Source organism: Dendrobates tinctorius, unplaced genomic scaffold (assembly GCF_039654945.1).
Source record: "Dendrobates tinctorius isolate UK_male_01 unplaced genomic scaffold, ASM3965494v1 ptg000032l, whole genome shotgun sequence".
Classification (NCBI taxonomy): Eukaryota; Metazoa; Chordata; class Amphibia; order Anura; family Dendrobatidae; genus Dendrobates; species Dendrobates tinctorius.
Window position 1 is genome coordinate 3,507,045 of NW_027361700.1, and position 18,492 is coordinate 3,525,536.

The 18,492-nt window shown below is 45.1% G+C and overlaps 1 protein-coding gene across 2 annotated transcripts in view; it reads right to left on the bottom strand.

The window, feature by feature from the left end:
• COASY (Coenzyme A synthase) overlaps positions 1-18,279 on the bottom strand; it is a 33,888-nt gene extending 15,609 nt beyond the window's left edge. The window contains exons 1-6 of one of the 2 annotated variants that reach the window (XM_073572325.1): positions 18,078-18,276; positions 7,982-8,652; positions 7,619-7,833; positions 6,628-6,759; positions 1,113-1,302; positions 438-502 (exon numbers count right to left, since the gene is read on the bottom strand). In XM_073572325.1, coding sequence (XP_073428426.1) covers positions 438-502; positions 1,113-1,302; positions 6,628-6,759; positions 7,619-7,833; positions 7,982-8,639 — 1,260 coding nt within the window. In that variant the 5' untranslated portion in view covers positions 8,640-8,652; positions 18,078-18,276. Of the gene's footprint in view, positions 1-437; positions 503-1,112; positions 1,303-6,627; positions 6,760-7,618; positions 7,834-7,981; positions 8,653-18,077 lie in introns of both variants that reach the window. The other variant, XM_073572326.1, reaches the window with a different exon arrangement.
• Between the last annotated feature and the right edge of the window lie 213 nt (positions 18,280-18,492).

The window sequence follows — 18,492 nt, forward strand, 5'->3', positions numbered from 1 at the left end:
TTACCAACTGGCTGCACTTCTCCAGTCCGAAGAACATCACAATGTCTTCACTGTAGATACTTATCAGGTGGATCAGTGAATCTATGTCTTGTTCGTTTTTCGCATACAGCTTGATATCATCCATGTAGAGGTGGTGGCTGATGGTGCTTCCACTCTTGAACTTGTATCCATAGCCAGACTCTAATTATTAAGGCAAGCGAACCTGGATTGGAGATATATATCTCTGATCCAGGTTCTCTTGCCTTGATAATTAGTCTGGCTATGGTTACAAGTTCAAGAGTGGAAGCACCATCAGCCACCACCTCTACATGGATGATATAAATGATATAGGATTCAGAGATCCAGAAAGAATGTTATCTGGTAATAGAATTTATATACTACTGACTGTGCAGAGGTGATCAAGTGAAATAATGATATTCTATAGAACGTTTTTTCACCTTATTCCCAAACACTTTGCTGGCAATAGCTCTTCTATCTATGGTCCCATCTTCACAGAGGATATCTGGTAATAAGAAATAAATTGTGGAATAAATCACGGCATTCATGGACAACATTAAAATAAAATAGATGACAGGTGCTGTCACATCAATAAGTGGTGACAGCAACTACAATCAACGTAACCAATAAAACACTGTTCTGCAGACTTATTTATTCAAGAGGTTTTCAGATTCCCCAGAACCTTGGCTGCAGTGCGTTTTGAAGGCTGGACAGACATCTGACTGGGATGATTTAGCGAATCCTGCTTTGAGCAGGGGGCTGGACCAGATGGCCCAGGAGGTCCCTTCCAACTCTACGATTCTAAATCGTTTCTTACTTTCCCCGGGTCAAGCGCAGAGTCTCAGCTATTGCAACCATCCTCGGAGCTCAGTGTTTCTGAGCAGCTCAGGCCGTCAACTCTAGGAGAGCTGCGGAGCTCAGTCATTGGCTGCAGCGTGTTGATGTGCTGTCAGCGCTGCAGACAATAATAGCCACCAGGAGCAGCGTTGGAGACTCAAAGCTGGACCCGGGGGGGGGGGGGGGGCGAGTTAAGTAAGGTTTGTTTTTTCAAACAAACTACAGCCGAGGGACAGGGATTTTCCGAAACCTGAAGGCCTCTTTATTATACAATATACCTGAGCCAAACTCATCAATAACTCGCTGGTAGGCCGGTCCTTCAGGCTTGTAACTCTGGTGTCCCAACTTATCACAGTCTATTAAAGCAGCTCCCAGTTTCTCCAGCCTCTGTGCAATAGAGGACTTTCCACTGCCGCTGCCTCCCGTTAGACCGATGATATAAGGCCGGGAAGGGATGCTGGGGTTCACCTGCAGAAACAGATACAGTTGTGGCCAAAAGTATTGACACCCCTCCAATTCTGTCACATAATACTCAGTTTCTTCCTGAAAATGATTGCAAACACAAATTCTTTGGTATTATTATCTTCATTTAATTTGTCTTAAATGAAAAAACACAAAAAGAATTGTCCTAAAGCCAAATCGGATATAATTCCACACCAAACATAAAAAAGAGGGTGGACAAAAGTATTGGCACTGTTCGAAAAATCATGTGATGCTTCTCTAATTTGTGTAATTAACAGCACCTGTAACTTACCTGTGGCACCTAACAGGTGTTGGCAATAACTAAATCACACTTGCAGCCAGTTGACATGGATTAAAGTTGACTCAACCTCTGTCCTGAGTCCTTGTGTGCACCACATTGAGCATGGAGAAAAGAAAGAAGAGCAAAGAACTGTCTGAGGACTTGAGAAACCAAATTGTGAGGAAGCATGAGCAATCTCAAGGCTACAAGTCCATCTCCAAAGACCTGAATGTTCCTGTGTCTACCGTGCGCAGTGTCATTAAGAAGTTTAAAGCCCATGGCACTGTGGCTAACCTCCCTAAATGTGGACGGAAAAGAAAAATTGACAAGAGATTTCAACGCGAGATTGTGCGGATGTTGGATAAAGAACCTCGACTAACATTCAAACAAGTTCAAGCTGCCCTGCAGTCCGAGAGTACAACAGTGTCAACCCGTACTATCCGTCGGCGTCTGAATGAAAAGGGACTGTATGGTAGGAGACCCAGAAAGACCCCACTTCTTACCCCGAGATATAAAAAACCAGGCTGGAGTTTGCCAAAACTTACCTGAAAAAGCCTAAAACGTTTTGGAAGAATGTTCTCTGGTCAGATGAGACAAAAGTAGAGCTTTTTGGGCAAAGGCACCAACATAGAGTTTACAGGAGAAAAAAAAGAGGCATTCAAAGAAAAAAACATGGTCCCTACAGTCAAACATGGTGGAGGTTCCCTGATGTTTTAGGGTTGCTTTGCTGCCTCTGGCACTGGACTGCTTGACCGTGTGCATGGCATTATGAAGTCTGAAGACTACCAACAAATTTTGCAGCATAATGTAGGGCCCAGTGTGAGAAAGCTGGGTCTCCCTCAGAGGTCATGGGTCTTCCAGCAGGACAATGACCCAAAACACACTTCAAAAAGCACAAGAAAATGGTTTGAGAGAAAGCACTGGAGACTTCTAAGGTGGCCAGCAATGAGTGCAGACCTGAATCCCATAGAACACCTGTGGAGAGATCTAAAAATGGCAGTTTGGAGAAGGCACCCTTCTAATATCAGGGACCTGGAGCAGTTTGCCAAAGAATGGTCTAAAATTCCAGCAGAGCATTGTAAGAAACTCATTGATGGTTACCGGAAGCGGTTGGTCGCAGTTATTTTGGCTAAAGGTTGTGCAACCAAGTATTAGGCTGAGGGTGCCAATACTTTTGTCTGGCCCATTTTTGGAGTTTTGTGTGAAATGATCAATGTTTTGCTTTTTGCTTCATTCTCTTTTGTGTTTTTTCATTTAAGACAAATTAAATGAAGATGATAATACCAAAGAATTTGTGTTTACAATCATTTTCAGGAAGAAACTGAGTATTAATAATCTGACAAAATTGCAGGGGTGACAATACTTTTTGACACAACTGTGTATGTGAATAAAATTGTAATTCAACTACACAGCTCAGAAATTCATTATTGGATACTCATCATTTTTAATGTCCCCAAACACTGCTGCTCGAACAAGGCAGCATTCAAGGTATTTGATAGAAGCATATGGACATGAACAGAATTACAGAATAAATGCATTGCACAATGTTAGTTTTCCAGCGTAGGCACATTACATCTATTGGCTGACAGCAGAGAGGGAGATTCTCCAAATATGTTGCAAAAGTGACTCCAAGCTCCAAAAAGGTATTCACATATTTAGTGGACTCCAAATCACATCTGTGAAGAGGCCCCTTTTGCTTTGTGTAGATCTACTGTATACTCAATATAAACATGCCATTTAACCCCTTAATGACCGCCAATACGCCTTTTGACTGCGGCAGCTAAGGGGCCTAATTCCTCAGTGTCGCTTTTTAACGGCGCTAAGAAATAAGGGTATAATGCCCCCCAGCGTCGGAAAATCTCGGGGCTCTTGGCTACCGGGAGTAGCCAAGACCACGGAGAACATGGTTCATGTCAGTTTCTACCGTCCCCAGTCTTGTGATCGCTGTTATTCAATGAATTACAGCAATCGCAAAAGAAAAAAAAAAGTCCAATTTCCCATTCATTTCTCTCTCCTCTGAAATGACCTAGCATACCCGACAGTGCGCCCGCCTAGATCTGCCGGCCGGTACCCGGCAACAAAGAAAAATAGTAAATCAAACCCCCCTCTGTCACCCCCTTAGTTAGGTAAAAATAAAAAAATGTATTTTTTTTTTCCATTCTTTGCAATTAGGGTTAGGCTTGGGGTTACGGTTGGGATAAGGGTTAGGGGGGTGTTGGGGTTAAGGCTGTGTTAGGGTTGGCGTTAGAATTTGGAGGGGGGGGTTCCACTCTTTGTGTACATCAGGGGGTCTCCAAACACGACATGGTGCCCGACATCAATTCCAGCCAATTTTGCGTTCAAAATATCCAACGGTGCTCCCTCCCTTCTTCTGAGACCTGCCATTCGCCCAAAAAGTGGCTTTCCCCCACATACGGGGTATCGGTGTACTCAGGAGAAATTGAACAACAAATTTTGTTGTCCATTTTCTCCTGATACCCTTGTGAGAATAAAAATGTTTGGGTCAAAAGTAAATTTTTTGTGAAAAAAAGTTAAATGTTCAGTTTTTTCCTTCCACATTGCTTTAGTTCTCGTAAAGCACCTGAAGGGTTAATAAACTTCTTGAATGTGGTTTTGAGCACCTTGGGAGGTGCAGTTTTTAGAATGGTGTCACTTTTGGGTATTTTCTGTCATATAGGCCCCTCAAAGTGACTTCAAATGTGAGGTGGTCCCTAAAAAAAATGGTTTTGTAAATTTTGTTGGCAAATATGAGAAATCGCTGGTCAACTTTCAACCCTTATAACTTCCTAACAAAAAAAAAAAAAAAAAAAAAAAAATTATATATATATATATATATATATATATATATATATATATATTTATATATATATTTATTTACAAAATTGTTCTGATCTAAAGTAAACATGTGGGAAATGTTATTTATTAACTACTTTGTGTGACATGACTCTCCGATTTAGGCCAGGGTCAGATTTGTGAGAAACTCGGACGACTGTTGAGTCTCAATACCTGGCACTGCCGCCGGCACTCAGATCGGAGCTTTCAGCTGCACGTATTTCTATGCAGCCGCATGCTCTTCTCCCGAGTCCCGGCAGAGAGTTTCTCGCCTGTCTGACCCCAGCCTTAAACGCACAAAAATTAAAATTGCAAAATTTGTAAAATTTGTTTTTTTTATCATAAAAAAATTAATAAATAAAAGCAAATCACATTAAAGACATTTTACCACTAACATGAAGTACAATACAGTGTCTTGCGAAAGTATTCGGCCCCCTGGAACTTTTCAACCTTTTCCCACATATCATGCTTCAAACATAAGATACCAAATGTAAATTTTTGGCGAAGAATCAACAAGTGGGACACAATTGTGAAGTTGAACGAGATTTATTAGTTATTTTAATTTTTTTGGAAATTCAATAACTAAAAAGTGGGGTGTGCAATATTATTCGGCCCCTTTACTTTCAGTGCAGCAAACTCACTCCAGAAGTTTACTGTGGATCTCTGAATGATCCAATGTGTCCTAAATGACTAATGATGATAAATATAATCCACCTGTGTGTAATCAAGTCTCCGTATAAATGCACCTGCTCTGTGATAGTCTCAGGGTTCTGTTTGAAGCACAGAGAGCATCATGAAGGCCAAGGAACACAACAGGCAGGTCTGTGATACTGTTGTGGAGAAGTTTAAAGCCGGATTTGGATACAAAATGATTTCCAAAACATTAAACATCCCAAGGAGCACTGTGCCAGCGATCATATTGAAATGGAAGGAGTATCATACCACTGCAAATCTACCAAGACCCGGCCGTCCCTCTAAACTTTCATCTCAAACATGGAGAAGACTGATCAGAGATGCAGCCAAGAGGCCCATGATCACTGTAGATGAACTGCAGAGATCTACAGCTGAGGTGGGATAGTCTGTCCATAGGACAACAATCAGTCGTACACTGCACAAATCGGGCCTTTATGGAAGAGTGGCAATAAGAAAGCCATTTCTCAAAGATATCCATAAAAAGTGTTGTTTAAAGTTTGCAACAAGCCACCTGGGAGACACCAAACGTGCAAGAAGGTTGCTTTGGTCAGATGAAACCAAAATCAAACTTTTTGGCAACAATTCCAAACGATATGTTTGGCGTAAAGGCAACACAGCTCATCACCCTGAACACACCATCCCCACTGTCAAACATGGTGGTGGCAGCATCATGGTTTGGGCCTGCTTTTCTTCAGCAGGGACAGGGAAGATGGTTAAAATTGATGGGAAGATGGATGAAGCCAAATACAGGACCATTCTTGAAGAAAACCTGTTGGAGTCTGAAAAAAAACCTGAGACTGGGACGGAGATTTGTCTTCCAACAAGACAATAATCCCAAACAAAGCAAAATCTACAATGGAATGGTTCACAAATAAACGTATCCAGGTGTTAGAATGGCCAAGTCAAAGTCCAGACCTGAATCCAATCGAGAATCTGTGGTAAGAGCTAAAAACTGCTGTTCACAAACGATCTCCATCAAACCTCACTGAGCTCGAGCTGTTTGCCAAGAAAGAATAGGCAAGAATTTCAGTCTCTCGATGTAAAAAACTGATAGGGACATACCCCAAACGACTTGCAGCTGTAATCGCAGCAAAAGGTGGCGCAACAAAGTATTAAGTTAAAGGGGCTGAATAATATTACACGCCCCACTTTTCAGTTTTTGAATTTCCACAAAAATTTAAAATAACCAATAAATTTTGTTCAACTTCACAATTGTGTCCCACTTGTTGTTGATTTTTCACCAAAGATTTACATTTGGTATCTTTATGTTTGAAGCATGATATGTGGGAAAAGGTTGAAAAGTTCCAGGGGGCCGAATACTTTCACAAGGCACTGTAAGTCACGAAAAAAACAAACACCGAATCAGTGGAATCTGTTGAAGCCTACCAGAGCTATAACATCATAAACTGACAGTAGTCAGAATTGTAAAAATTGGCTCGGTCACTAAGGGGTTAAAGGACATGTTTAAAAAAAAAAAAAAAAAAAAAACACACCAAAAATAAATGAAATGAAAAGAGGTTTCTTACAGCGGGGGTCTTCAGCAAGGCTCCCAATAGACGATTCCTGAAGCTTGAAGAGCTGATTTTCTCCTCTTCATTTTCAGAATGTTTAGGATCTGTTATTAGCTGAATCTCATGGATGGTCAATTCATCAAGCCCCTGAATAACACAAGACAGGTGTATACCGTAGAATACATGATTAAGGTAATGTGGAAACCTTAAAGGGAATCTATCATCAGAAACAGTCCATAAATCAGGTCTGTGTGCTCCATCCATTCTTTATGAAAATATTGGCAATGCTTTTTTCTTCACATCATGATGTTTACTAAAAAATAAAATCATCAATTTTGCAATTTTGACACTGGCCAATGGGGCTTTATTAAACTCCTACATCCAGTCCTTTCAGGAAGCGTTTACAGCAGGCTCCTAATCAGCAGAGGCTGGATCAGACTGACAGGTAACACCTCTATACACATCTGATAGTACAGGATCCACCAATGACAGTAGGCGATGTCACAACTGACCCTGCTCCCCATTAGATTCTGCAAAAGATAGGGTCAGTGGTGTGCAATAAGTAAATGGTTTTAGTGCATGCTTCAAGCGAGTTGTCCTCAGTGGCTGATACCTTTTAATGGCTAACTGAAAAGATGGTAACACATTGCAAGCTTTCGAGACTACTCAGGTCTCTTCATCAGGCATAGACTAATACAAAATCTGAAGAATCACATATTTATACACAACACAGCACAGAAATAACGCAATAGATAAGACAAGTGACGTGAAGTAGAATTGTCATTATGGGAGAGGGAGAAACATAAATATTGGAACAGTTCATAGATCTAGTTCTGTGTTGTGATGAATCTGACGACTCTCAATTCTAAATATTCTTCTATCTACTGGCTATCACTGTACAAAGATATGTATCTTTCCTGTATCAAGCGAGTTGAAAAATAAAAAAGGGTGGACAACCCCTTTAACGGTAACAAGTTAAAATAATTGTAAAAGTCTTAATGATTACATTTTCCAGACGTCTCTTATTCACTGACAGTCCTCCTCGTTGGGTCTCTTCGCTGACAACAATACATCTCAGTTCTGGATCAGTGATTGAAGGACCATAAGGATCAGATATCGGCACTATGTCATATCCAAGAGAAGGCTTCACATCCACCAGGAATTGCGACAATTTTTCTACTCTTGTCTCATATGGCTCTATAAGTTCCTTCAGTACCTTATCTGAAAAAAAAAAAAATAATATATATATATATATCTCTCTCTATCATACAAGTTGTATCAAAGAACACAAATCGAAAGCACTAAGGCTTGGACATGTCAGGTTGTGGAGGCCATATGAGAGTAAAGGCCTCTCAAAAAGGCTACTCACTATCCAACAGTTCTCTGTCAGCCACACCGATGAGAAGACGCCTTTCTGACAGCAGACAACAAACACTCAATAGGATTTTATGGGCATTATGTAGTCGATCGAAAGTGCCTCCAACTACGACATCGCTGTGACTCTGCAGAGGACTTCCTTCTTCTTCTGCTTCCTTAACATTAATAATATCACTTTCTAGTCCATACTCTGGATACAGTAATACTGATACGAGGTGAGGATTACAACTGTAACAGTTAGCCGCATATCGTTCTAGCTGCTGCTTAGCTGGGTTGTACTGCCCACCATCAATGGTCTGGAAGTCTGTGAGGACCACCTCCGGAGGGTGAGAGAGGTTCTGGACAGAGGAAAGAGTCTGCTGGCAGTTGCTTTGATTTTTAATATTGGTTAACAACACACGAACATCCAGATTCCTATGGAGATCAGCATCGGAATACACCTTGGATATGAGGCAGCAGACTTCATGTGTTGCTGGGATATAGGTAGAAGTGGGTTGAGAAGAACCGGTCAGGAGAAGTCCAGGTTGCAGGTGGATGTACAAGGTATCCTGGACAATTTTGGCAGCAGAGGCAAGAATTGGGGCCAATCTCATGGACAAGGCAGAGAGAGGAGATGTTAAGACCAGCACACCCGAGCGAAAGACCGACATTGCCGAAGATCACCTTTAAATAGAAATAAATTGTAAAAAAAAAAAGTTTATCAATTCAGTTCTTTATCTTTTTCACACATGTTTAATTCAAGATATAGGCGACTTCTTTTAGCACTTGACTTTCCCAACAAAAAACTTGCCATCACGTCACGGCTGCATCAAGCAACGTGCAATCCATAGGAGTTCTAAAGAGAGTGCGTGTGATAGGTTTGTGGCCACCAAACCAACAGCAAGTTAGCAGCAAGTTATGTAGCCAGGTTTTAGCATTGTACAGTAAACATGACCATTCCAAAACTAGATATTTCAGCATTAGGTAATTAAAGGATTTATGTGTTACTTGGTTGAAGTCAAAAAGTGAATCCGCAGAGTGGTATGGGCATAGAGTAGAGGAAGCTGGACACAGTACACCTTGCTCCACTACACATGCACAGTGAGGCACTGGAGACTGTCCTTGGCTGCACCAGAGGAATGCAGATGCATAGTGAGGCATAATGTACTGTTTTTGGTGTCACTCAAATAATGTGACTGCCGCAAATGGACATCTCTCCAAGGCAAGCCCTTTTACTACTTAAGGGCTCGTACCCATCACAGTTTAAAAAAAAAAAAAAAAAGGTCCGATTTCAGTCCAGAAAAGTCTGATGAGAGTCATGCAAGAGTTGTACGATTTTCATGCTAGTACAATCCGATTTTAACACCTAGCATCCGATTTACATGCGAATGTGACCCGATTGCAATGCGATTTTAACATGAGCTTTTACATAGATCAATTCCGATTACAAACGGTGGCGAATATTGTTTTTGCAATAGTCGCCGAAAACAGCCGAACGTCAATCGGAGTAGAAATGAATGAATATGTTCGGAATCGATCATCATGCTAAATTCAGATTTGGCGACCGATTACGAACATATTCGCTTAACTCTATTCTCTATGTCATTTACACATAGTTTTCCAAGGAAGTACACACACCCACACACTTATATTAGACTAGATGTTGGCCTGATTCTAACGCATCGGGTATTCTAGAATATGTATGTAGTTTCGCGGGCGGACTGCACCTATCGCTGATTGGTCGCCAATCATCTCCCAGCTGCGTCGCCGCTGACCTCTGTGCGGCAGATGACCCGCAGCAACCGCAGTCCTTGCCGCAGATCTCCCAAAGGTAGGGGTGGCGTGCATTGTTCGAATTCCACGCCAATTCGCGGCTGGACTGCACCTGTCGCTGATCGGCCGGACGTGACCAATCAGCAACGCGGGATTCGCGGCCGGACTGCAACAGGTGCAGTCTTCCTGTGAAACTACATACATATTCTAGAATACCCGATGAATTAGAATCGGGCCACCATCTAGTTTTAGATAATTCTCCACTGCTTCCATACACACACACACAGGGCAGAATACATCATATAGGATAGGGCACACAGGGCAGGGCACACAGGGCAGCACGGGGCGGCCACACCGGCCAGGCACAGATAGCCTCATAACGTGTCCCATACGCCGGCGCTGCAGTGACAGCCGCCTCTCCCCACAGTCCCCCTGTGCCGCCCCCTCCCCTGTCTCTGCCCCCCGCGTCCACAAACCGGTTGTCGTCCCCCTCACAGAATGCAGGATACGGTCCAGGTAGAAGTTGTCTCTGTCTCCCTCCATAGCTGCGCTGCTCGGTTGTTGGAGTCAGTGCGTTGCCAGGTAACTACAGCCGCTGCCTAACTCACCGCGAGAGCAGGCGGCATATCGCAAGACTTCCCACAGCGGATGACACGCCGGTCTCATACACGGGAGTGCGCAGTACCGCATCACGGATGCGTCCACATTACAGTTGTTCCTGTGTGGGCCTCATTCCTACAACTGCGTTCTACACGATTCTGTCTGTCTCTCTGTTTGTAACGGAAATCCCGCATCGCTGATTGGTCGCGGCCGGCTGGGCGCGACCAATCAGCGACGTGGGATTCGCGGCTGGACTGCGCCTATCGCTGATTGGTCGCGGCCAGCCGCGACCCGTCAGCGACGCGGGATTTCCGTTACATACAGTCAGACAGAATAAGACGATTATATAGTAGCTACATAAACATGTGAGTGAGATATATAATCAGTGCTTTGTGTGAACATGTTTTTTTTTTAATGAATAAATTCCTTTCGGTAAAATAAAGGCGTGGTATCCTCTGTGTCCTATGAAAAACTGGCAATTCATCTGCCTCATACAGTAAAATTACAGCGTTATCCAACAGAATTGGATATAGAATCATAGAATCGTAGAGTTGGAAGGGACCTCCTGGGCCATCTGGTCCAACCCCCTGCTCAAAGCAGGATTCGCTAAATCATCCCAGTCAGATGTCTGTCCAGCCTCTGTTTGAAGACTTCCATTGAAGGAGAACTCACAACTTCTCGTGGCAGCCTGTTCCACTCATTGATCACTCTAACTGTCAAAAAGTTTTTTTTAATATCTAATCTGTGTCTCCTCCCATTCAGTTTCATCCCATTGCTTCTAGTCTTTCCTATACACATAGAATACATATAAATATGTCAGTGACCTATATAATTAGTACAGTGCTTGTGTAGCTTACTGTACATGTATTTTTTTTTTTTTTACACTTGCGGTTTTGTACAGCAATGAATGCTTTTAAGAGCCAAATAAAGATATTTAAAAAAAAAAAAATGTTTTGTGATGCAATTTCTTGGTTCAATACCTTCTTTTTTCATTCTGATGCAGTGGCGTCATGGTAATGGGATTAGGGCTTGGTGTCAGCAGCTGTCCCTGATACCAAGCATTAAGTTTCGTAATGTAGAGGCCAGATAGCCTCATTATTAAACCAGTAAGAAAAGAGTTAAACACACACACACACACCTATGTAGGAGTTTTAACAGAATTAACCTACATAGGCTATAACCAAACAGCAACTGCCAGAAATCAGAGTGCACTGAGATACCTGCTAATTTTTATGAAAAAAACCCATTTTTTTTCCCATAACCAGTAGAGGGAAAGTCGAAGGCTGCTGTTAATATTCTGGGAAGGACCCAATAGCCATAAAGGTTCCCAGGCTATTAATATCAGCTCCCAGCTATTTGTTTAGCCTTTAATGGCTAGTTTACAGGGGGACCACAGAAAAAAATTGACATAGGGTCCCTCTATAAAATCTAACCAGCAAACGCCAAGCAGACAGCTGTGAGCTGATCTTAACTGCCTAGAAAGGGGCAATGAATATTGGCTTCCTCCGAGACTTAAAACATCAGCTCTCAGCCGCCCCAGAAATGGCGCATCTATAAGATGCACCAATGCTGGCACTCTTCAAACTTGCCCTTGCAGGTGCCAGCACGCAAGAATGCTGCATACATGGACCACAAAAAGGAAAAGGTACAGATTTTCAAACGAGTGCAGAGCATCTGCATGGGATTCCAGAGTCACAACTGCATGTCACAGCTCAGTGTGATGCGCATGAGAGGGGGGAAGGTGATAGAGCGGAGACAGGGATTTCTTCCAGGCACCGCATACCCTGGAGCCTGAAAGAAATCATTGGTATAATGAAATAAAAGTCTATGATTTCTCCACATGTAGACAGGAACTATGAGGCATACAGGTAAGACTAGATAAACATTTCAATTACCTGTATTCCCATAGTAATAGATGAAAAGTGTCCCAGTGGTGACAGATTCTCTTTAAAAAAAAAAACTGGTGTGGGATCCCCCCATTTTTGACAACCAGCCTTGCTAAAGCAGACAGCTGTCAAAGATCTGAGGTGAACTCAGTGACTTTTTCCTCGCAGTGCTGAGGTCATCGCAGTTCAGCCAGGCTGGGAACACAGCCTCAGTGACCCGAGGTAACCTCGATGATGTCACCGCTAGTCACTGATGCTGAACTTGCAGCAGCTCATTTATCAGTGGTTCTCAGCCTGGATGGTCGCATCTTGGTACTGTCCACGTTGAAAACTATTTTTCTCCGGACATGGATTACGGCGTGGGAAAGAACGACGAACAGGGGAGGAATATTTTTTTTTGTTTGTTTTATTACAGGAGACAAGGCTGTTAGGAGAGTATAACTGTGATTGTTATTTTTAAATAAAAATGGAAAAGTGTGTTTTGTTTTCAAATAAATTACTTTATACTTGCTGTGTCTTTATTTACAATATAACTATTGGTAATGGGTAGGCGTTGTATAAACGACTGTTCATTACTAAGCCATGGGATTGATGTCACCGGACAATACAAAGGTGACATCAACCCCACAAATATTACCCCACTTGCCATCGCCACTGGGCAAGTGGGAAGAGCAGGGCAAAGCACCAGAATTGATGTGCCTCTTCTGGCCAACTGCTGGCTATTTTTAGGCTGGGGGTGGTGGGGGAATCAATAGCAACAGCTTACCAGCCTGAGAATACCAGCCCCCAGCTGTCTGCTTTACCAAGGCTGATTGTCAAAAATGGGGGGACCCCACAATGTTTTTTTTTATTATTATTTATTTAAATAATTAAAAAACAAAAAAACAGTGTGGGGACCCTTTTATTCTTGATAACCAGTCTTGCTAACACTGACAGTTGAAGGTTGCAGGCCACAGTTGTCAGTTTTGCCTGGCTGGTTATCAAAAATACAGGGAAACCCATACTGGATTTTTTATTTATTTATAGCAGACGACTGTTGATGAATACTCCAATCAGTTGCTGCCTATTCTCATTGTTATTAGTGGCAACAGGTGTAGGCTGATGGGAGTAGTAGCCTCAGTGACTTGCGGTAACCTCGATGACGTCACCGCAGGTCAGCTCATTCACCAGTGGTTCTCAGCCTGGACGGTGGCATCTTGGCACCGTCCAGGTTGAAAACTAATAATCCCCAAACATGAATTAAGGCATGGAACAGAACAACGGATAGGTGATGGATATTGTTGTTTTTTGTTTTATTACAGTAGACGAGGGATTCAGTGAAATTAGGAGTTAGATGAGTATAACTGTTTGTTATTTTTAAATGAAAATGGAAAAGTGTGCTTTGTTTTTATTTCAAATAAAAGACCTTTTTCTGGCTGCGTGTTTATTTACCATACAACTGTAGGATTAGTAATGGGTAGGTGTCTTATAGGCCACTCTCCATTACTAATTCGTGGGCTTGATGTCACCTGACAATACAAAAGTGACATCAAACCCACAAATATTACCCCACTTGCCATCGCCACAGAGGAAGTGGGAATAGTAAAGGCAAAGTGCCAGAATTGATGTGCCTTTTCTGGGCGGCTGCGGGCTGCTATTTTTAGGCTGGGGGTGTTAATAGCCATGGCCCTTTACCAGCCTGAGACTACCAGCCCCCAGCTGTCTGCTTTAGCAAGGCTGACTGTAAAAAATGGAGGGACCTCATACTTTTTTTAAATTATTTATTTAAAGAATTAAATTCATGGGGACCTCTCTATTCTTGATAACCAACCTTGCAAACGCTGACAGCTGAGGGTTGCAGCCCCCAACTGTGAGTTCTGCCTGGTTGTCAAAAATACTGGGGAACCCACGCCAAATTTTTCATTTAATTATAGCGCAGGCGGCAGCTGATGATTACTCCCATCAGCCACCGCCTGCTCTCACTGTTATTAGTGGCTGCAGGTGTAGGCTGATAAGAGTAGTAGTCCTATCAGCCACCGCCTGCTCTCGCTGTTATCAGTTGAATTCAACTCTCAACATTCTCCCCTGCTAACGCTGATCACAGTGCGAGCAGGGGATAATGATGAGGGCGGACTTCAGCACCCAGCGCCGGGGAACAGCGCTAACAGTACTGCTGATTTTCAGGCACTGGTACGTGTCACACAAATGACACATGGATGTCATATGTGTGTCATCAGTGTGCGGGACATTTTGTGGCCCGTGCTGCTGTTAAAAACGGACATGTCAGTGTATTTTGCCCACAGTCTGTGGAAACACACTGATATGTGCACAGACCCATTCACTTGAATGGGTCTACTTGTGCAAGTGTCTCTGGTACATGCATACCGGACACACTGACGTCTGAAAAAGGCCTTAGGCTAAGTTCACACGAGAATATTAATAAAAAAAAAAAAACACCCCACTAGTTTCAGCCAGAAAACTTTTTTTTTCTCACTTGTTATCTGTGTGCAGTCTGTATACAATTAATTTTTTTTTTTCACAGCAGTATCTATTAACCATTTACAGAACTATTTACAGCTTACTGTTACAGAATTACAGTGTATTTGTAAAAACCTGATACAATAATGTGTTTCTGTATGGTATCAGATTTTTTTTTTTGCGCACCCATAGACTTGATTTCATGAGTCTCACCTTGTTGACTTAAAGACTAGTGCAAGCTGCAATTTTTTTTTCACACACAGATCCAGTCAGAAAAAAAAAAAATCGTAAAATCGTAAAACCGCTCATCTGCACTCCTTCTATTGAATATCATTGGTCTGCGTGCTTTCCGTTATTTCATGGACAGCATTTGGACCAAAAATGTGTGTGAACCTACCCTTAGGCTGATGGAAGGAGCGCTCAGCCAAATAGGCAGCACCACCTCCAATAGCAAAAACAAATCTACAAGCCACCCGGCTGCTGGAAGCTGGGTCTACACTAAAATATGAAGAGCAGAATTAATTGCATTATGTCTTTTCAGGAGCGCACTGCATCACGGGTTCCTGCTCTATAGTAAACAGCTTGGCTAGGAGGCTAGCCACTACTGATAGACTGCAGAGGTGGCTGGTAGCCTAGGCAACATGCAGTAAACAAAAGAATTAAAAATCTATCCTTCCTTCATACTGAAGAGGACTTTTAATGAGAAATAAACTGAAAAAAAAGAAAACTATCTGTTTTTACGAGCACTTTTCAAATTTACCCATTCAAGAACTTGAGAATTACCTCAAAATAAAAATATCCCTATCCGGAGAAGATAAAGCCCCCAATGATCAGCAGTTATGACAGAAAATCCCAGCAATCCTGAGATCTGGGCTCTGAGAACAATGCTCTGCAGCCCTGTCCTGAATGAAGTGCACACGCACAGCCTGCGCTCCATTTATTGTGTACGGGACTGTCGGGTACAGCACGTAGCCATTTCCGCCAGTCCCTTACACAATGGATGGAGCAGAGGCCAAGCGTGTGCACTTCTGCTCCAATCGGGACAGGACTGCATTGTCTGGTTCTCCAAGTTCCAGAGCTCCGATCTCCGGATTGCTGGGGGCGAGGTTGGAGGTGTGAGTCACAGTGATCGGACCACCAATGATCAGTAAGGTATCCCATATCCTATGGATAAGAGATAACGTGCGCTTTGGGGAAATATCCCTTTAATATGGAGTTTTCTGGATAAGTTTACTGTTATGTTAATTGGATTTCCCAGATATGGATATAAAAAGCCCAATTAAAACCCCAATGCTAATTGCCTTGACCCTAATTAATATACATATATTCATACAACAACTTCTAGAATACTGATGCCATCCTTATCTCTCAGTCACTACTAAGCAGGATCAGGATTTCTTTTTCTGCTGACATATTGCTGGTCCCACTGCAGTAAACTTGTATTTTCTTATTAAAGGAGATGTTTTTCCAAGGCACCACAATGTGTAGACAGGGATGGATCACTGTGGGGAGATCTGCACTGTGGGGAGATCTGCACTGTGGGAGGGGGGAGATCTGCACTGTGGGGGGGGAGGAGGAGATCTGCACTGTGGGGGGGGAGGAGGAGATCTGCACTGTGGGGGGGGGAGGAGGAGATCTGCACTGTGGGGGGGGGAGGAGGAGATCTGCACTGTGTGGGGGGGAGGAGGAGATCTGCACTGTGTGGGGGGGAGGAGGAGATCTGCACTGTGTGGGGGGGAGGAGGAGATCTGCACTGTGTGGGGGGGAGGAGGAGATCTGCACTGTGTGGGGGGGAGGAGGAGATCTGCACTGTGTGGGGGGGAGGAGGAGATCTGCACTGTGTGGGGGGGAGGAGGAGATCTGCACTGTGTGGGGGGGAGGAGGAGATCTGCACTGTGTGGGGGGGAGGAGGAGATCTGCACTGTGTGGGGGGGAGGAGGAGATCTGCACTGTGTGGGGGGAGGAGGAGATCTGCACTGTGTGGGGGGAGGAGGAGATCTGCACTGTGTGGGGGGAGGAGGAGATCTGCACTGTGTGGGGGGAGGAGGAGATCTGCACTGTGTGGGGGGAGGAGGAGATCTGCACTGTGTGGGGGGAGGAGGAGATCTGCACTGTGTGGGGGGAGGAGGAGATCTGCACTGTGGGGGGGGGGAGATCTGCACTGTGGGGGGGGGGAGATCTGCACTGTGGGGGGGGGGGAGATCTGCACTGTGGGGGGGGGGAGATCTGCACTGTGGGGGGGGGGAGATCTGCACTGTGGGGGGGGGAGATCTGCACTGTGTGGGGGGGGGGAGATCTGCACTGTGTGGGGGGGGGGGGAGATCTGCACTGTGTGGGGGGGGGGGAGATCTGCACTGTGTGGGGGGGGGGGGGGAGATCTGCACTGTGTGGGGGGGGGGGAGATCTGCACTGTGTGTGGGGGGGGGGAGATCTGCACTGTGTGTGGGGGGGGGGAGATCTGCACTGTGTGGGGGGGGGGGAGATCTGCACTGTGTGGGGGGGGGGGGAGATCTGCACTGTGTGGGGGGGGGGAGATCTGCACTGTGTGGGGGGGGGGGGAGATCTGCACTGTGTGGGGGGGGGGAGATCTGCACTGTGTGGGGGGGGGAGATCTGCACTGTGTGGGGGGGGAGATCTGCACTGTGTGGGGGGGGAGATCTGCACTGTGTGGGGGGGGAGATCTGCACTGTGTGGGGGGGGAGATCTGCACTGTGTGGGGGGGGAGATCTGCACTGTGTGGGGGGGGAGATCTGCACTGTGTGGGGGGGGAGATCTGCACTGTGTGGGGGGGGAGATCTGCACTGTGGGGGGGGGGAGATCTGCACTGTGGGGGGGGGGAGATCTGCACTGGGGGGGGGGAGATCTGCACTGTGGGGGGGGGGAGATCTGCACTGTGGGGGGGGGGAGATCTGCACTGTGGGGGGGGGGAGATCTGCACTGTGGGGGGGGGGGAGATCTGCACTGTGGGGGGGGGGGAGATCTGCACTGTGGGGGGGGGGGGAGATCTGCACTGTGGGGGGGGGGGAGATCTGCACTGTGGGGGGGGGGGGAGATCTGCACTGTGGGGGGGGGGGAGATCTGCACTGTGGGGGGGGGGGAGATCTGCACTGTGGGGGGGGGGGGAGATCTGCACTGTGGGGGGGGGGGGGGGAGATCTGCACTGTGGGGGGGGGGGGGGGGGGGAGATCTGCACTGTGTAAGGGCAGGTGTAGGTGTGAGTCACAGCTACCAGCACTGGTCAGGCTAAAACACAGCTACACATAAGCAGAACATGGCCAGCAGCAGGCGTCACACCTGAGCACAGGCTAGCGGCACCGGAGTCTGTCACTTAGTACTCATGACACACCGGTGCGCCGCATATACATAACCCGGGCCTGTGCCATCCATACATACACTACGGTGACTGCTCCAGCACGCCGCCCACAGGTAGCTCCAGGTGCCCCGGCGCCTCCTCCGTCTTCACCACCCGGCTCTCCTGCACTTCACTCTTTGACAGGTATCTGCTTTTTTTTTTTCTTCAATAACTTTATAACAAAATGACAAAAATAGGCTGAGCGCCGCCTGTGCAGTAGTCACGTGACCAGAGCCGGTTACCAGAGGCAAAACCAGCTTTACTGCTTTTAGGAGAGCAGACTTAGGAAGGCGGCCATTTTCTCGGCGACCACTTTTCACACGGAAGAAATTTGTGGCACTGTGACACTACAAATGGATGCTTCTCTAATAAAGAAAGAGCTGTGGGGTTATTTACGTGATTCAGCTACAGATAGAAATGGTATAAAGGGTGTTAGAGATTTCCCGGGGATTACTA